The 20,410-nt window shown below is 46.0% G+C and overlaps 3 protein-coding genes across 3 annotated transcripts; all 3 read right to left on the reverse strand.

The window, feature by feature from the left end:
* Window positions 1-6,157: 6,157 nt before the first annotated feature.
* On the reverse strand, window positions 6,158-7,132 carry LOC100842680 (E3 ubiquitin-protein ligase RNF19B-like). Its single transcript, XM_010240033.3, has one exon. The coding sequence runs from the start codon at window positions 6,963-6,965 to the stop codon at window positions 6,402-6,404; it is 564 nt and encodes a 187-aa protein (XP_010238335.1). The 5' UTR covers window positions 6,966-7,132; the 3' UTR covers window positions 6,158-6,401.
* Window positions 7,133-8,352: 1,220 nt separating this feature from the next.
* LOC100839956 (ubiquitin carboxyl-terminal hydrolase 2) lies at window positions 8,353-13,466 on the reverse strand. The gene is made up of 4 exons (XM_003578332.4): window positions 13,231-13,466; window positions 13,017-13,132; window positions 10,139-12,887; window positions 8,353-9,108 (listed from the first exon to the last, which is right to left on the reverse strand). The coding sequence occupies exons 3-4, from the start codon at window positions 12,883-12,885 to the stop codon at window positions 8,868-8,870; spliced, it is 2,988 nt and encodes a 995-aa protein (XP_003578380.1). The 5' UTR covers window positions 12,886-12,887; window positions 13,017-13,132; window positions 13,231-13,466; the 3' UTR covers window positions 8,353-8,867.
* A 3,060-nt stretch (window positions 13,467-16,526) lies between these two features.
* On the reverse strand, window positions 16,527-20,221 carry LOC100840264 (oleoyl-acyl carrier protein thioesterase 1, chloroplastic). Its single transcript, XM_003578333.4, has 7 exons — window positions 19,725-20,221; window positions 18,581-18,714; window positions 18,377-18,490; window positions 17,787-17,882; window positions 17,493-17,580; window positions 17,335-17,403; window positions 16,527-17,074 (listed from the first exon to the last, which is right to left on the reverse strand). The coding sequence occupies exons 1-7, from the start codon at window positions 20,028-20,030 to the stop codon at window positions 16,820-16,822; spliced, it is 1,062 nt and encodes a 353-aa protein (XP_003578381.1). The 5' UTR covers window positions 20,031-20,221; the 3' UTR covers window positions 16,527-16,819.
* Window positions 20,222-20,410: the final 189 nt, after the last annotated feature.

Genomic DNA, 20,410 nt, shown 5'->3' on the forward strand with positions numbered 1-20,410 from the left:
TGAATCTTGGGCCCTATGTAACGATGACAGCTGCCTCCGAATTTCAGCTAGGAGTACAGAGAACCAACGCAAAACCTAGGCCGGCAAAACATCAAACATGTTGTAGTCAGGAGGCAATATCAAAGATTGGGAAAGATACAACGGCAAACAAAGAGCAGGCTAGATCACCTACCAGAGCGAGGCCTGGTGAGCGAGAGGACGAATCACGCAGGTGGTATGGAGAGGGATTTAAAGGACGAAGAAGGTGACGGTTCGGCTCACCCGAGCAGTTTTTGTGCCGCATTTGCAGCGCAATCATGGCCGATGAATGCTTGGATACATAGGGATGTTTCTGGAGCATTGGTGGTCGGTAGAGGATCGGTCGCGGCAACGGAGCCGCTGGTACAGACGAACGGGAGGTGGGCGCCAAATGGGCCAGAAATGGGCGCGGCAAGGGCATGCGGCGTGAGGGGGACGGGGAACGGCGTGCCCAACGGCCAGGAAGGGACGCCCATATAGCTTGGGAGGGCAAGCGGCGGGCAGGGGGGCGGCGGGCAGCGGCACAGGCGCAGGGGAAACGGGAGCTGGCCGGAGAAACGGGATCACGGGACAAATCGATCAGGAATTTTTTTCCCCTGCAGAAGCCACATAGGTGGAGCCTAGAGGCTGTATTTCCCCTTTCTGGTGGGCTGCAAAGGACCAGGCCAAGCCCATATTGATGAAAACCAAACGGAACTGAGGCTGTGACGCGTCAACGGAACGGGGAATGGGGAATGGAGCGCAGGAATAGGGGTGACGTGGACAGGCTGCATGTTGAGTTTGCAAAATTAACTGCACTTAGTGGGCTTCAACTTTATAGAGTTTATAGATGTGGATGCTGGAGTTGCAAGATCAGGTGCAGGAGGTTCTTGTGCTGCGGTTTGTCGTGATGAATGTGGAAGATTCATGGGAGCCTCTTCGATGACGATCGAGGGCATGACTGACCCTACAGTACTTGAAGCATTGGATTGTAATGAAGGCTTGTCTCTGGCCTTGGAACTTAACATCTCAAAAGTTTGTGTTGCTTCGGACTGCTTAACGATTATCAAGAGTCTACAGCAAGATGATCTTTGTTATTATAGTGCGATCATAAAGGATATTGTGGCGAGGAAGGAGCAGTTCCGTGATGCTGTTTTCAGACATGAGAAGAGAACTCTTAATATAGATGCTCATAATCTAACTAGAGCGGCGTTACCGCTTTCTGTTGGCCGTCGTATTCGGCTTTTAAGTACCCCAGACATTACTTGTATTCATGTTCAAGTTGGTGTTGAATAAAGCTGGCATTTCCCCTAAAAAAAAACTAAAGCCAGATGGTTCTAAAAAAAATGACAGTTTACATTTTGCTCAATTTTTTTCACATTAAAAAAAGGCTCTAAAAAGAACATTAAAAACACCGAAACACTTACTAAAAAAACATTTAAAACACACAGTACAGCAGCTTATGACCCAAAGCTCAATAACGATACACATAAATTCGTTGTTAGCCTTACTTTCAGGGAAGTGGTCAAGTTAGTTGTTTTGTGGCGTATACCTTTGTTCTCTTTGAGTTAGTCTACTATTTTTGCTCAAGCCCCGCTTGGATTGACGTTGTAGGGCCCAATACCGGTGTAATATACGGGGCCTGAAAGTATTCTGACTACGGCCGAAAACGGCGCTTGAATTGTCGTTTCCGTTTATTTTCCCCTACTTTCGATCGAATATGCGCGGAATTATTTACAGAGGTTGAGAGGCCTGCAAAGAAAAACAGGGAATCCAAAACAAGGGGCGACGCCGCCGCACGCCATGCGCGCCCGCCGAGCTCTCGGCCGCCGGCGGATTCTCTGGGTTGTGCATGGCGAGGATTGCTCTCCTTCGATCCCAACTAGCCAGTACCCCGTCCGGTGCTCCTCCGCTCATGATGCTGCGCGCCGCCGCCGCACGACATGCATGCCCGCTAGGAGAGCTCTCTGCCGCCGATGAGTTTTCTGGTGGTGCGTGCGCCTTCAACCCAGTTTGCCCGTGCTTTATCCGGCGCTCCTCCGCCGTGTGGATCGTGCAGCTCCTGATGGAGCTCGACGAAGGCCAGAGCTACTCGACGTCAAGCTCCTGCCCCATCGTTTTCTCCCAAACATCAGTTTTACGTGCGAAAATAAATTACTCCCTAAAGATTGGCACGGATTTGAACTAGCTCGAATCTTTATGAAACGGATGGAGTACAGTAGTTTCATTGGTAGCCAGAGATCCACGTGGGAGTACCAAGTTCCCAAGCGGGGCCCCAAGATTTTTTTGAGCAAAAAAGAGATAAAAGATGAATATATCCCAACTCTCATCTAAACAACGGAGATTCTCCCCAAATTAAAACATTCTGGTCATATATACCACAGAAAAACTGTGAATTGCTTACACACGCGGATACTCTTCCCAATGTTACTAAGTTCTTCACTGTTTCCCACTCCCACGTACTTGTGGGCAGCTGGTATAATCGAGTGGTATCCTCTCCGTAGCTGGAAGCTGATCGATGATGGCATGATGCCTAAAGTTGCTGTGTAACGTGTAACAATACCTTGCTCACACTCGTGTATTCGTCAGAGTGTTACTCAAACTAAAGCCGAAGACCACGTGATACGCGAAGGAATTGCAAGCAAAAGCACGTTGAAAGGCTCCGTCCGCACCACCACCAGGTTTCCTCGACACTCTCTCTAGTCTCTACCGTACTCAAACGGTGAGATACCGAAAACTGAAGGGCGAAAGGCCTCTTTATTTCCCCTGTTCCTCCCAGGTAACAAACCTAAGCTAAGCTCCAGAACAGATCCTGACGTCAAGTTCCTAGATCGATGCACGGTTCGCAAATACGTATAGCTATCAACCACTGATGAGTTGTTCGCCTCGTCAGCTCCATATGCAATGCGTGGTAGCTTCTTGCAAACATATTGAGGAGCTGCAGTATCAGCTGTCGACGACCAATTGGTTCTCTGATGGGCGGCAGATGTCGGTCTGAGAGCTGATGATGTTGAATGTTGTACGAGTATGTTGTTTGCTGTCTGGACCATATTTGGCCGTTTTGCGAAACTCTGTTAATTTGGCCTGCGTGCCGTTCTTTGCTTTTGATATCTGTAAGCGTTTGAACGACTTTGGTCTCATTCAATAAGAAATGGGGCCGGGGAGACCCCTGTTATTCTAAAAAAAACATATTGAGACCGTTTGCCATGCGCTTCGTACTTCTTTTTTTTCAAACATAGGCAGTGCTATTGATTGATTAAGGTGAAAAAAATTGTACATATAAAAAAAATCCGAAAACCATACATCAAAGAACGCACCCAGCCAGCTCCGTGCCATGCCCCGTCATGGGTTGAAGACCAAGTCATCCTAGCGACCAAGGCAACACCCAAAACAACTCGGCGCAACGGTTTTTCTGGGGAGCATGTGATCAAATTAGAAAAGGTGTATTTTTTAGTAGTTGATGTTACTGAACTCCAAAACCAACCAACGTTCATCAAACTGTCGACGCATTTAGCGGCGGAGCTTCTATAGGAACAAGGTGAGTCAGCGTTTACGAATATATTGACAAAAAAGTATGTTGTATGTTTGTTTGTCCCTCAACTATTATACAAGTCTTGGTTTGGTCATTCAACTCTGAAATCGGGAAAATTTAGTCTCTCAGCTATCAATATCGTATTGTTTTCCTCCCTTCCCAGCTTAAGAGGCTTCTACTGAAAACTTGCCACGATGGCAAACATTCTGGGCTTCTGGCCGTGTCATCTGGTTACTCAACCTAGGACAAAAAAAAAACTCCCTTCAACCCTAATTTATTGACGGGATTGCCTGCTGCTCAGTCGGCCGAGAAATCATATTTCGCAGTCAACCGGACAGGCACATGCATGTGTGTGTGGGTCCTGTCGGTGCATGCATGCATGTGTTTGTGCGTGAGTCCCGTCGGTGCATGGATGCATGCATGTGTGATTGTGTGCGTATGTTTCGGAGTTTGAGATCACGATAAAAAGCATTCGTCCTTATATTAACATAAATCCAATCTCAATTTATATGCTTCTCATGTGTATTGCTACAATTTTAAAACGGTGCTAAAAACTTAAAATTTAAAAATAACCGATCCGGACAAAAGCACACTTGCACAACACAACCAACGCCATGGAAAAAGGAAAAAGGCAACAAAAATAATAACAATCAAATTTTAAAAATTGCATGTGAAACTTTATACGCATTTCTAAAAATTGCAGGTGAAACTTTACGCGCAATTCTAAAAATTGCATGTGAAACTTTATGTCCGGTTCTAAAAATTTCTGGTGAAAGTTATGCGCGATTCTAAAAATTGCGGGTGAAAATTTATGCACGATTCTAAAAATTGCAGGTGAAAATTATGCGCGATTCTAAAAACTGCAGGTGAAACTTTTAAAATTGCGGATGAATTTTTTTAAATTGCACTGAAATTGTCGGAATATGCAACTCGTCCAAAAGAAAATCGGATCGCGAGAAAATAAAATAAATGTACAAATTATCCTATACTTCTATTTTACGTCAAGAGAAATAAAAATTACAAACGAAAACAAAACAAGTTATAGTTAGAACCAAAAGTAGATTTGAACATGCGTTCTACTCTATGGGCATAGCATCCACAAACCACTACACTAACCAACCATTCCTATATTCTTTCAGTTATTTGCTTATTTCATTAAGTTTCCGCGTCGACTTAGAAAAACAATTTATTTCTCAGGCGACTGATCCCTAACAAATCCGTTAATCGACGCACTGTTTGGCATAACACTTCAAGATTACTATTTTCCGTACGCTATATCTACAAATCTCAAAACTTAAGCTTGCATGCGAGAGCTAAGATGCCCTGGGGCTTAAAGATTCTAATTAATCATGACAGCACTGTTCCGTTGCCTTCATACTCGGGCAGCATGCATGGATGACTGTCTCATGAGACCATTATATATGGACCGGCATAACACACTTGCAGGTTGCTGAATTGTTGCCAGCAAAATCAATCGTGCCTAATAAAGCCTAAGTTCACGGATATTTTATCATGTCTAGATCGATGGTGCTAGGTGTGTGAATATAGTCGTGATTCTCTCCATCCCTGTCTGAATCTCAATGCAGAGACGACGTCGATTTAGACATAGAAAATCTCAAGCAACTTAGATTAGCAAAGTCTATAAATAAACGTTGATTAGCAAACAAAATTTATGCCCAGAATCATTGATCCGCTCCATGATATATGCGCTCTTGCTCGAGAACACTATACTGCAAGCAACAGAACGCCGTCATTACAGGTCACGGCCCTCGTGCTCCAGCCATCCTCGTCTGGCCGCTTGCCGCCTGCATGCAGGTCGTCGCCTTCACGCGCGCTGTCACTGTCCGTTAACGGCGCGCCGGTGAAAGAGATATTGGTCCCCGGCTAGCTAGCTAGATCGATAGATTTGGAACCACAACACCGTTAATTAGAGATATGGTAAAGTTAGCTCACCCATCCAACGAGATCTAAGTACACCGTGCGCGGTGCGTGGATGCATGTTGCGTCCAATAGCGGCGGAGGAACATATGGCCGGGCAGCTTTGTCAGGAATCAGGATCGATGGATTTTTCACTTTTCAATTTTTAAGCCGTCCCCCAGCGCACCCTTTTCTCGCTCCCATTTCAGTTACGGTGGGTCCGTACGTCATTTCCAGCTAGCTTATCCAGAATCCGTCACTGGTACTGTAGTAGAATTGGCAGCATCGAAAACAAGGCGAGAAGAGAGGAGAAGAGGTCTTGCAATTTGGCATCAGTCTCGCAGTAGTACAGCGCAGCAGTTTGGCCGTACGCTAAACGTTCGGCCAAGTCAACATCAACGGAACGTATCAGGTCAGGTGGACAGATGGCCTGCAACTCAACTCATCGCCCCCAATCTATATCTACCTGGAGTACCATCATCTTCCGGCGGTGACATCATAGCACCGCCGCGACTACTAGAATTTTCCGTTGCGTTGAACCGAGGAAATTAGCGGGCAGAGTTTAATGACGGCATTGACTCCCGGGCTAATCACTGTGGATGCACGAGCCAGATCCGGCGTGCTCGCATGCCGTACTAGCATACAATCCGGGAGCGCATTCATACCGGTAATCGGACCCATCTTCACTGTCGCGCGCATTCATATCCGCAATTCAACAAGACGATGATTTGCTTTGCTGTGTTGAATGATTGAATCTTTTCAGTTCCAAGAACATGGAAGAAGAAGAACACCGAAAGTTATCTACACCAAATGCTGTCTGGAACTCTGGAGTCTGGAAGCGACAGGACGGGTGGGTTACAGGCTTACAGCTTCGAAGCAAAGCGAGCAATTCAGCACCAATGGATTCGGAAGACGTTGGGGCCGGGTCCTTGAATTGAAGGGAGAAATTGCGCGGTCAGAAGAGGTTGAGGACCTCGCGGATGGCGGCGTTGCAGAGCGGGCACCGGCCGCGGCCGGCGCGGAGCTCGCGCGCGCAGGCGCGGCAGAAGGTGTGGCCGCAGGGGATGAAGGCCGCGCTCTTCCCCCGCGCCATACACACGCAGCACCTTCCCCCCACGCTGCTCGCGCCGCCGCCTTTCCTCCCCTCCTCCGACGCCGCCACCTCCTCCACGCGCGTCCACGCCCCGCCGCCGGCCGTGGCCGCCGTCCACTGCTGCTCCGCCTGCTCCAGCAGCGCCATCAGCGACACCCTCCTCTCCCCCTCCCCGGGCGCAGGCGGCGTGGGCGGTGCCGCCGCCGGGGACGCGCGGCGGCGCGAGGAGGAGGAGGGAGCCGTAGGGGCGCGTTCGTCTTCGGCGCCGCTGCGGATGACGTCGAGGAGCGTGCGCCGCCTCCCCGCCGCCGCGAGACGCGTGCCGTCGTCGTCGTCGTCTTCGCGGAGCTTGAGAAGGTCGCGGAGGTTGGAGGACGCCGCGAGCTGCTGCGCGAGCGTGACGCCGCCGCCGTTGCGCCGCTCCATTTCCCAGGGGCCGGGCGGAGCACTCCACGCTACGCGGCAACTATGTGGACTCACTCTGATATCGGACACCGTGCCGTGGCAAGAGCAAAAGGGGGCCTCTCAAATACTCCCGATTGCCTTGGACTCGGCTCGGGGTTCGGCTTCTGATCGGGCCGAGAGAGCGCGGATTGTTTTTGTGGAGGGCGAACGTCCGATGCGGTTGGATTGGAGTCTCACCCAGCATGTACGCACGCTTTGGCGCCGTTCTGGTCTCGGCGCCACATGGCGACCGCTTGAGTGGCGTAAGCAAACCGCAAGCACGGGCGGGCGGCTACGGCCGACGGTTTCCACAATTTTTCCAGCGTCCGGTTCCGGCGCGGAGTTTTTGTGTGGTCGGGAGCAGCGCAGCGGCGACCGCGAGCGCCGTCTTCCGGCGGCAGGGGTCTGGAAGTTTTCTCTGAAGAGCGGTGGTGGGCTGGATGCAGGATGCCATGCCGCGTCGACGAGATAGAACTTGTCAAACGGACACCTACGTCTAGACTTGTCGCTTAACATGACATCCAGTTTCCAGGCAGCGACATGAAGGACAAAGCATGCCGGGTTTTACCGTGGGTTTACGGGTCTGTCATGGCGGTAGTTAGTCTGCAGTAGTAGTACGAGTATATCGGTAATTAGTCTGCAGACTGCAGGAGTGCAGGTTTATGCCAACAAGTGATCATCGTCGGTCTTTACTTAATCCACGAAAGAAACATACAGAGTACTTTTCTTGGCCCAGACGTAAGCCAGCTGTCAGGCTGTACACTTGACCATACAAGGATGCTCTAACCACTGTTGTACATTCTACAATTATACGTGTCACGATCGTCTTCCGTCCTTGATGTTCGGGGCAGACCAAAAATGCTTTTATGATTATGTTGTTGCGCTTACATGTGCTCCTCGGTTAATGGCTTAATGCTTACATGCTCTATGGTTGATTATACCAATATGTTATTCATTTATCCTGTCTTCTCTAACACATTGAGAATGTAACCAAATCTAGCTAAGGTACGAATTGTCAAACATATTCTCACTTTAACATGTCTTTACTGATAAACGCAACCAAACATTTCAATTTAGACTCTCAGCATGCCTAGGAATGCCTGGGTCAAGATGTTCTATCCAGATGACATTGCACAGTCGACCTCTTGGGGCATGCTATAGTAGAAAGAGTTCCAGAACGTGTACAAAAAGCCCAAGAGATATACTGCTAGCTAGTACTCCCTCCGTTACTAAATACTTGTCGCTGTTTGGACTACATTGTAGTATTATACCGCTTCCAAAGAACAGATTGTAGCACACTTCACGTTTAGGTGCCTAAACCATCTGGGCTCACACAGCTACTCAGCCCGCGAATCAGGAAAAAAAGAGCAAAATCTGAAAAGAGAATCATTATCACCTCCAATGACGGTCTGTATTTTACAGTATACGCCCTCATCACTCAAAATTTAGGGGCACCCCCCAAAATACCAAAAAAATGTATCTTTCATGATGATTGTGGAACAATAACAACTGACAACGCTCAATAAAGCCCCTTGTCAAGATCTGTATGAACTATTCGCCGATATTTTGAACAATCTCATTCTCAGCACCTCCAACTATGCTCTAAAAAAGAACCCAAAAAATTACTGTAGGCAGCATTAACAGATTAGCTGTTCTAGTCCAGTTGCAAACTTCTCTTCAACTGAAACCAAGCATAAAGCACTGAAGCCAACTGGAACCATGGAGTGACTTGATCGAACAAACATAATAGACTTGGTTGATAGCAGTATGTAGAATCATTGAGCCACACTCCCTGTCCAAAAAATTGTTGTTTCTCACCGTCTGCTTGCCGTCGATCTTGTCCTAATACTCACTGCTCCATGAGTAGGCACCAGACAAATTATCTTACTCAACCACCCTTTCGTAAAAAAGAATGTAAGCCTCACAGTTAAGAACCTCCTCCAGAGAGGCTTCTCTGACTTGTGCATCGCTTGCATAAAACCAAGACTTGGAGGCACGCCTCTGCTGCTGCCGACCCCCAATCTTGCCAGATCTTACATATGCAACATAATGCCCTCCTGTCATGGTTCCCATGTGCTCGACAACAGCAACTAGGCGATAAGTGGTATTGTCGTTCTCCTTAGATCTGCATAATTAATAAAACAGTGATCTCCAAAGTCCAAGCCAATTTAGATTTTAAAGTCTGTAAATGACCCTTTCTACCCATTAATCACAAATATGGAAATTTCAAATTGTTGAGCAAAGTGCACCATACGTCCCTAAATTTGTGTGAGCTTTCACTTGGGTTTTAAAGTCAAGAATAACACACTTACGCGCACCAGACTTGAAGATTTCACATTTAGGCACTTAAACGTGTATAATTGTGTCTACAGAGATCAAACGGCATATATCAAGTTTTACTCTAAACTGTGTAATTCTTAGAAATTAGAACCAAAATGATATTCCTATATATGCTCAAACATTACAATGCTGCTTAAACTCAGTTTGAGTCCCTAGTGTAAAACCAAATTTTGGTAAGCAAGCAGTCAGCACAGCTTCAATTCTAGATCATGTATGCACCACTCAATGAGTTGGAATGTGAACCTGGGCTACTAATTTAACCCTATCCTCCTGATTGACGTTGATTATGAACAGCCTTTTACGCATTCCTCTTTCTTTCAGGATAAGAACATGGCAGACTTGAACCAGCAATAAGATTGTGAACGAATTGTAAAATATGCCTACAGAACAAATTCTAGAATATTAGAGCCCATGAATCAACATCATACAATATTTATCATTTCAGTTCTCTAGTTTGCTGGAACTTCCAAATATGAGATAACTTCTATGGCTGAAAAAAATAACCTTCAGTTCTATTGATTTCATTATTGAAGAAAGATCCACCATACTGAGTGAGGAAAGGTATAGTGTCGTTTTTCATCTTTCTCAGATCATAGGGGCAAAGTGCTACATGGCCAACTAATAATGTAGTACACCATAGGTACAGTGGTGTCTCCTTGGTGCTACTAGGAATTACTTAGAAACACAAAGCTGCAGGTAAGCAGAAATCTGTTTGGTCGATTAAAAAAATGGCAACTTCAACCAAGTTAAAAACAAATGGCTGCAGGTTCGACTACAAAAATGGTAACTTCAACTAAGTAACAAAAGGTTAGTACCTTGGGTGTATGAACGGCCGGACATCGAGCGTCTCCTTAAAGCACACATGCCCTTTCAATTTCTTGAATCGACCGTGGGAGTCTTGGCTGAATCTGTTCAAAGTAATCGTCAATACAGGTGGTGCTTTGCTGATAAGAATTCTTCTCATTGCAGCTCTGAAAACTTTTGTTTCATCCTCTTTCTGTTTATTTTGGTTATCCTGCCCTTTGTGTGCCTTACCAACCATCTTCACTCGCTTCCCCCTGCCCATATTCCTCGTGGTGACATCTTCATTATCTTTCGCACTCAGTAAGATGCTCTGTGTCTGCGATGAAAGGCTACTAGTGACAACTTCTTCAGCATTGGCACCAGACTCAACCATTCTGTCGATAGTAGTACTGCAAGAGGGAGAGTCATTATCACCACAACTCACTGGTGCACTTGCTTCTTGAGCAGCTATATCCGCGGTATTCCCATCATGTTTACTGTCTGGCTGTTCAACGATTAACCCTGTATTCAGTAAAGTAGCATTTCCAGTGTCTGGAGAATTACCATTAGAGGTGTTTTCAGCATCAGGATTTGCACACCCCACTTTGTTACAGCACAAGTCAGGGTCTACATTGTCAGAGCAACAATCAGTTGTCATAATCTGATCAATATCCTCCTTTTTGCTGCAGTTCATCATAACCTTGTCACCACCTTGTCTTGCATCGCCACTTGCCATGATTTTCTCACTGTCCTTTCTGTCATTAGCACTAGCGACCATCTTGTCGCCCCCTTTCCCTTCATTGGTATTTGGGCGTGCAGCAGTGCTGGAACAGTGCTCACAATGCCACGATTCAGATAGCAGCTCTGGCTCAGTATACAAAGCCAAGCAGCCCTCAACTGATACGGGAGCATTACTAACATCCACCTCATCATCAGCACTGTTGCTACTCCAAGCCATCACATCAATATCTCCAGCTGTAGTTTCTTCCTTAGCTTCAGAAGTTACTTCAGGCTCATTGAACATATCACCAAGACCAATATAGTCATCTTGTTCTCCATTTCCACCAGATAAAGGATGTGCATTATTTTCTGTTACTGGAGAAATGTCTGGAGCAGGACCAACATCTTTTGGATTCTGTGAGCTTTCATAAATTTCGTTGGCTGTGGTACACAATTCTTTGTAAGGAAGCAAGATAACAGGCTGTAAACAAGCTGCATCATCAACAATGTTCTCACATGAGTGCTCAGAACTCAAGACCTGCTCTTTGGGCAAAGCATCATCTCGAGAGTCATATGAACCATGTGTCGCACCATTGCTGTCACAGATCTGTCCTGCTTCAGTAAAACACACAGAATCAAGAATCTCAGACCTTGTTTCATCTGCATCAGCAACAAAATCTAACCAGGAAATGTCATCCTCCACATATGAAGCAGCCTTCAGTTCTTGGTTGGAAACAGAAGCACATGACTCACTGCCCTCAGAGGGCTCAGGCTCTTTCTCATTGACAACCTGTCCCAGTTCTGAACCCAGAATCTGAGAATCATTGCATTCAGCGACTGTTTCGACTCTTTCTTTGCTATTCTCCACTACTGTAGGAGATGCTCTGGTGGTGGTAATCTTCCCATATCTGCGATTTCTGTTCCTATCTCGTATGGACTGATTCGTTCTCTTGGCTGGTGGTGATGAAACACTCTTGGATGGAGGCCTCCTTGATGGAACAGGTAGTGATAGATCAAGGAATTGGTCATATTTAACAGAGCCATGTGTGCATTCTGTGCTCGACACAGTACTAGACAGCTGACCCCCAAAGATGGAGTCGACAATTGTAGTAACCCCTGAACTGGAAGCCTCCTCCAGTAGCTTCCGTGCTTCAGTTTCCTCCGTGCGTAAGCCATCAAGAAAACAGCGGAGTAACTCATGGCTGTCCTGCATCTGGTAGCCTCTAAACTGTGGATACTTTGAGCAAATACTTGAGAAGAGGCTCTTCGGACTCAGTGCACCTCCTGCATCATTTGAAGCACTCGTTTCCACAAAGAGCTTCTTTAGTGACATAGTAAGGGCTCCTGTTGGAACGTCCGGTCCTGACATCTTGCTGCGCAACCTATCAAGTGCAAGGAGGCTCTGCAGCACTGCATTGAAGAAGCATGTATTTCCAAGATTTGGCAGCCCTTTAATCACATTACCATGGCAATTAGCCAAAACCAATGCATTGCTATCTACTGCACCAAACACCTTATCATCGGCTGGCGCAGCCACAACTGACTCTACTATAGGCATCTCAATAGACACCTTATTTTCACATGACAAGCAATATGCAACAGTTGGTTCATCATACCGTGCAGCCCACCAATGCCGGTCCTGCTTGGCATGCCTTCTGGCATGGCCGTATGGCTTGGTCTCAGACACCGCACCACCACAGAAATGCCGACCGCAGTCCAAGCAGATCCACATATCACTCTTCTCCACCTTAGCCTGCGTCTTGGCAGCACCTCCACCTCCTTTCTTCTTCTGTTGCTTACCGCCTTTCTTCCGTGGGCCATCATCTCGGCAATGCTCACACGACGCTACATGCTTGGAAGACATGAAATCCAGGAGAACCTTGTCCAAGTGGGGATTGTCCCGGCTGTAGTGGCCGCATTGCTCCCAATCACTGGCTGACACAGCCGCTTCCTCTGTTGACTTACTCGCTTCCTGCAACCCCAGATCGCCGGATTCAGCATCGGCCAGCGGCTCCTGCTGCTGCACTTTCTTGGTCTTGGTCTTCAGCTTCTTCCCCATCCCTTGTGAAACACAAGAACCGGTGTGAACGCGAGCACATGCATTCAGGAGGGGATCTAGTTAGTGTGCCGAGCGTGCACCGGCACACCCATATATTGTGGACAAATCACTGGATGAAAACAAACTCATACCTGAAAACCAATGATTGCGGACGGGGTGGAGACAGCAGGAACACGATGTGGAATAACGGGAACGACGATTGCGAAAAACACGGAACGGCAGCGGCTGTAGGACACGGGGCTGTAGCCTGTAGGGACGCGCGCGTTGGATTGGTAGGTCAGAGCACAGAAGTCAGGGGCAAGTCAGGAGGAAGAGGGAAGTATGGGAAAGATGAGCTACAGTTACCGATGGAGAGGTCGGGGACGACTAGTCGGGATGCACTGCTCGGCGTCTCAGCCAGGGGCTTGGTCTTGGGTGTTTCCCTCCGCCGCCGCGACGTAGAGCGGTAGAAGGACGCCGCAAGGGGAGTAGCAAAGAGGGGAGAAGTGGGGAAGCAAGGTTTTCCATCTTTTACCGAGCGCTCTCGGCCATGGATGGTGAGGATGGAAAAATAAGAAAGAGGAGCACGAACAAGACTCTTCTTGGGTGGGACTTCGGTTAGACCGAACCGATCCGCTCGGTTCTTCGGGTTTTGAGAGATCCGGTTCAGAAGAAATAAGTCGTGTGAGGCTAACCGAGGAGTTCGGTCGAAAGAGAAATCGGTAGGTCCTCGTTTAGAACTTAGAACCAAACTGACCGATAGATTAACCAAAAGAGACAAAAACAGACACACTTCCAAAATTGATTGGAAGAAAAACATGATGTACCACACGAGAAGTAAGATCCTATATGGAAAAATCAAATTTTACTAGAAAGAAGATCACGTGAACATCAACATCTCGTATCATCGGAAATCTCAAGTCACATCCGCAAAAAAAAAAATTCTCCAATCACAAAAATAGAAGATATCATCGCGATGTAAGGCATTGCTACCGTCGTCTGCCGGGTGGAGAGAAGGATCGTTGGCTGAAGCCCAACGCCCGTCGGTGTGGACAAGACCGTCGACTCTAAAGATCACCGCATGCGCCGCCCGCCAGGAAGAGGAGACGATTGTCGGCTGCAGACGACCACCGCCACCTTCCGCCGGGGTGAAGGGGAGGGGTATAGGCTGCAGGTCACCGCCGCCTCCCGGGGTGGAGAAAAAAGAGGCGGTCCATGGGAACTGCTTGTTAGGCCACGGGTGTGGGGAATCGGGACTAGAGAACGGGAGCAGATGTGTGGAGAATGAGGCTGCCTACTAGAGAACGAAGAGATCAACTCAGGGGAGCTAGCGATGTTGGACCATGGGCTGACATTGTGACATGTGCATGTTTGTTCGGTTTCGTAGGTTTCTTCGAGTTTTATTCCAAAAAAACAGGTTTCTTCGAGTAAGCGAGACAATTGACCGAACTTCCCTGGCTAATTTCGGTTCCTAAGAAATGATGACCGAGTTAGTGACAAAAATGCGGTTTCTGTCTGTACTGATTCGGTCTCGGTTTTTTGGTTCGGTTGCTCGGTCCTTGGTTAATGGTTAATATGTCCACCCTACCATAGCAAGCACATATGAGTTCAGTGGTGACCAAAATATGCATGTGATTGTATGTATTTAGAATACATGTAAAAAAATGTATTTTGTGAGAATCTGATCAAATGTACTCAAATACGAACAGAACTCCATAATATACATGAACTAGAAACGCATATTCTACTCCATTTAAGTAGGATTTGTCCTAGAACTAAAGTAGAGTATATAAGATATTGGTGACATTTTTTATCATTGTGTGTAGCACATCCAAACGTCATATTTTTTATATCAAAATAAGAGTTCAAAACCAAACTGGAAATCACATCCAACTCTATGAAAGAATCTTTGATGAGTGAATGCATCATACATTGGTTTTCATCTAACACATGTATAAATAAATGTGGGAAAATAACAACTTGAATGGCAAAAGTTCATATGAACTCGACAAGCATTTGTTTGGACTCGGATACGAATAGGAGATGAATTGTAAAACGCATAGGAAAACTGAAAACATATACTGTATATGACCTATTGAACATGATAGCTATTATTCAGAACCATCTTTAAAGTGAAATAAAATTACACGCAAGTTCTTATAGGTAAATATCGTAGTCTTCCTCCTGCACTCGCACGCGCCATGAGCGATGCTCGATGCCGGCAAATAAGAAGCCTATCCTGGCCCATACCTATGTACCAGTATTAGTGAATGATCTACACACCAGGGTTCAAATCATGATTCTCACAATTATACTTTAGGGGTTTTTCCTACTGTCTTTCCCTAAAAAAAATACTAGTATTAGTGAACAGCTCTTATCTTTTGGCCTAAAAGACTAGTGTCATTTTAGAAAAGGACATAAAGAATGTACATATAGACAAACTATAGCTCACACCAATCAATTTATTTTCATACTATAAAGAAACACCAGCCGATGGTTGACTTAAAGTCACATGTGGATCCGGCCCCACCTGCCAGTGACCATAAAGTCACTAACTTTTAAGTCAGGGGATGCAAGTCCGCTGGCTTGACCGATTGTTCTCACTGACGGCTTCACTTCTCACTGACGGCTTCACTTCTCTTCACCTCCCAAATCTTCGGAACAATGTTGTTCCCTTCTAACACAATTTCACCGTTTTCCAAGCAACTCACTTTTATTTTCAACGGTTCTAATTTTCCCCTAATCCCGTTCCTCAAGTCAGTGCTAAATAGCCTCATCAATACAAATCTAGGGGCAGAATGTTGACGTCAGAGTTAGTTCCATTGGCCTCCTTGCTTGTCCAGGAGAACGAATTGCCCACCATAGAATGTGGCAGACACCATTCTAGCCGCCCCTTTGTTCGGGTCATCATCAACCATATATACTGTTTTTTTAGCAGCAATCATATATACAGTTAAAAAAAAAGGCTTCTCCTTGTTTGTATCCCAGATCATGTTGTAAACATGTACACTACATCTTTGTGGCTACCATTTAGGCTTGAATTATGTACTTAAGGTACTATTGGCTGTTAAGAAAAATGTGGATTTCGTATTAATCATCTGTTTATTTTCTTCGTTGTTACGGTATTTACAATCCTTCCATGAGTTAAGATGCAATGAACATTTACATGTTTTGCAAATTTACACGAGTGCTTCTGATAGCACTTGCTCTCTTTTTTTTTCCTTTTTTAAATATAAGAGCACTGATTGTCAATTGGTAACTTTTTGACTGAAATTTTAGAGCAGGTTGTCTAATGGGATCACGGAATTGAATCAGTATGGAAGTTTGGCGAATATATTTCTCCATTTCTCACGAATTTCTTTAGTGGCAACTCATACAAGAGTAGGAACATTGAAGCAAGTAAGCAAGCTATCTAAGAGTTGTGGCATTCAAGCTACAAGATGGAATACATGTGGAGCGAGTGAACTGTCCCATACTGAAGACATGAAGTAGCAAATTTGGTCCCAGTCAATGCTCTATCTTGTGTTTGTTTTTTTCAGGAAGAACGCTCTATCTTGTTAATCAGTTGTCCAAGATAATAATAAAAGGTAATGCAGCATATACCAGTGATATGAACCGCTGATGCAAAGGTATAATTGTTGCAACAATGCACTGGATCAAAATGATTTACGAAAATGTCACTGAACCAATAGGCTTATCTAAATTACATACTACTGAATGTAATTGAACCTCTCTTGTGGGCACCAAGGAGGCATTCAATAGATTACAGTACCAAATGAACGTGTAGTTGACCCGCACAACTCAAGCTGAGGTCCAGCGAACTGTCACAAATTGGCTTTATCACAAAATTTGGGGTACAAACGATTCTCCGGTAATGCTGAGCCAGCTGGTAAAAAGAGCAAAATGATGAAACGAATGGAAGAGCAGAATACATTTGTGCAATACATATAATTTTCTATCTAGATAGTTTCCTCCACACGGTACGGCCGCGGTTGAGCTCACCCCCACCCCCAGCAAATCTCAAGCAGTGCAAGAACTGGCACTGCTCTTGTGGGTGTGGTGCTGCAAACGCAGATCCATTCGAACTTTTCGCCTCTCCTTCCTCTACGTAAGTAAGAGAGTCGACAATGTCATCATGCTGGCACTCTCTTCTGTAGTCAAGAGTGATTGTTTGCAACTCATGCGTATCGATAATATCTTGAGGTATGCTCTGTGGATTGAAACGGGGAAATGAAATAGATATCAGAAACTGTCACAAAACTACAAAGGTAACATTAGTATACATGATTCCATCAAGAAGGGAAACTATGATCTTAAGGAATAATCAAATAACTTGTCATAAACTATTCAAGATATCTACACTGAATAAAGAATAGTTAAAAAACAAGATAATGCAGGCTAGAAACTATATCACATAAAAAGAACGGTGAGCTGGTAGTTACAGTAAAAAAGGGTCGGTGGGATACTTACTTCGAGGACCCAACCAATGTAAGTGACATTATTGACATGCTGGTTCATATCCAGATCAGCTCTTCTAGGCTGCAACACAGAAATTATGGTCTGTTAACATTGAAGCTGTCAAAGTGCAGAGCATAACAATTCCCGAAGGGAAGAACTGAAGAACTAACCACTAGCCCAAGCCTTGAGTACTGTGCAGGATCTGTGAGAATCGGAATGTTCTTCAAACTACCATTATTTTCCTCAGGGAATGCTAATCTGCACAGCGGTAACTTGTTGCAACCATTATGTCTACCAAACAATTATTTGTAACTAACTACAAAGGAAAACTATTCTACGGAGTAGCAATTTTCAAGTAACTTAAGACCGGGGAATATTTAGTGAAGCCCATTTGACGTATAAAAGATGGCATCTTCTCTCAGTTGAAGCCTTAACTAAGTATGTATCTATGAGTACCAGCTTACCTTGGAGTCTTTGGGCAGTGGACAAAAACCTCATCCCTGACTTCATCGCTGACTCTTTGAAGTCTGCGTGTACTTTGGTTCATCATGAGCCACTTGCTGGAAAAGCAAGTAATATGGATTTGTTAGTTACTTGTACTGAACACAGTGACAGACTAACAGCAAAACAAAGTCCCATTAGTTGATTTTCGTTCATAAACGTGGATGATCAAGGGTACTATGAACTGCAGGTCAACAAGGAACAAATATGTCCAGTGTACCACATCAACTAGAGGATACAGAAAGCACCATTGGAAGGACCACTGGGGCATTTTGATTCTTGAACACAAGTTTTTAGATTGTTGACAGTCTAGTACCTGGGTTCTATCTGTCATACACAACTTACTTTGCTGATTTGCCTGGGATGAAGTTTAAAAAGTCAGGAAACATATTTAGTTAAACAGGTATGAAACAATTACTTGTCCCTTATTATTCTTTTCCCCCATAGACACAAATATGGTTCTAAACTCTAACTGTGAACTCAACTATGCAAGCATAATCACTACTTGCAGTAGAAAACAAAAATTCAAGCTTTGCACTTGAGCAGTATGTACCTGGTAGCTCTTCCAATAACTTCACCACTAGCCAAATCCTTAATGATCCAATCACGCCGAGTACCAATCCTTCCATCAGCTTGGCACCATGTTTCAATCTCAACAACATCACCCCTATTTGTAGCAAGAGTTAACAGTCAGGATTAAATCTTAATAGAGGGGAAATGGCATGAAAACAAGTTCATTGAAATCCTGCAAATTTACCAAGCGGGGTACTTGTAGATCTCAATGTGCATTCGATTCGTAACCCAAATGAGTCCAAGTTCTCTCATTGTTGTAGTTGTGGCGAAACCATCAGTGGAGAACCCAACACTTTGTGCATGGTTACACCCTACCTCCTGTACTTGCAAGAAAGCTAATCACAATCAGGTCACAAAGAAAATAGCGAGATTATTGAGAAAACTCGATATAAATAACGCTAATGTGGATAAATATCACTCGAGTTAACATAAGTGGAAACACTTGTACTACTCCCTCCGTCCCAAAATAAGTGACTTGGATTTGTATAGATTCTTGCACAAATCCACGTCACTTATTTTGGGACGGAGTACTATTTGTTCTGAATTTATAGGGATTACGGAGCATATCGTTCACATCCGATGATCTTGAGTTCAGAAGTTTTGAGAGTGGGTAAAATTTTCAAAGGTTGCAAATGAGGGAATGAGTTGCATTAAAGTCAGCAAATCCCAAGAGAGATAGCTCCAGGTCATCTACAACCCATTAGAATGGCATTTCTTAGGCAAATGAGGGAGGCAGGTTACTCGATTATTTTTAAAATACTTGTTTACATGCTGGAGCAAGCACATCCAAAGGATTTAGTAACAACCCCCTCACATTCTTCAAGCACATAGAATTGCTTAAACTGAGTTGATTGGGTTGGGATTCCCTACACTATCAAGGTAGGATTTCAAGAACTTGCTGTACTTCTCCAAAGTGACACACTATGGATGCAGTGCATGCACACCGGGAGCAGAATTCTGTGGGCGATATCTTGGGCAGTTGGGCACATGGTTTCCACAATTAGGGATGGAGAGTTCTCACTTGCAGCAACATAAATCAGAAGCAACACTGACTAGAATAAGAATGGGATAACTAACTCCTTGAAGCTTGAGCTCGAGTTACGCAAGGAACGACACGTACATGTTTGAGCATAGGAATTCCTCTAGCTAAATTAAATGCTAATCGCGGTACAGCAAAGGGGCTCTGGATCTACCGCAAGCCTGCAGCTTCCAGAATTCAGATCCAAAACACCCCCGAATCGGACGAGAACAACACACCCTATTCTTCCGTCCAATCAGAGGCCGACTCAAATCGAGCCCGGGAGTCGGAGAATTGGACGCGGGCTCACCTGGAGGAGGTTGGCGATGGTCTCAACGGTGGCCGTCTTGTTGATCCCCACCTCGTAGCAGCGCACGATGAAGCTCTCCTTGTACGACAGCCCGTCCTCCAGGAGGCTCCCCATACGCAGCCGCTCCGCCAGGCTTTCGCCGCAAGTCACGGCCGCCTCCGCCGACGACGACGACGCCACGATCAGCGACGGCAGCCGCCGGGAGCCCCGCGCGGCGCAGCGCACGACCTCCGCCGCCGCCCGCGGCAGCCCGCGCCGGCCGAGCGGCGCCGGGCGGCATTGCGGCGGCGTGTGGCAGCGCAGCATGGGTCCGAGATTCGCCGCCGGGTAGGGGAAGGGCTCGGGGGTGGGGGAGGTTTATATGGGATGCGCGCGGCGAGGGTTGGTCGCGCGGTGGCCAGTAGCGAGGGCGAGGCGGTGGTGGACCGGGCGCACGTACGTACGCTGGCTTGGAGGCTGGGGGGGCGATAGGAACGAGGCAGGCGCGCGCGGTGGTGAGGTGAATGGTGACCGCCGCTAAGATGGATGGAGAATTGGAGATGGAGATGGAGATGGGAACAGACAGAGAGAGAAAAGAGGGAGGGGCCGAACCCCGTGGAGCGTATCTAGCGCGTTCCGTTCCGTTCCTCTCCCTGTCGTGCACTTCCGACTGTTGCGTCAATCTACTTCTATTTTTTCGGGGACTG

Source organism: Brachypodium distachyon, chromosome 4, assembly GCF_000005505.3.
Source record: "Brachypodium distachyon strain Bd21 chromosome 4, Brachypodium_distachyon_v3.0, whole genome shotgun sequence".
NCBI classification, from domain to species: Eukaryota; Viridiplantae; Streptophyta; class Magnoliopsida; order Poales; family Poaceae; genus Brachypodium; species Brachypodium distachyon.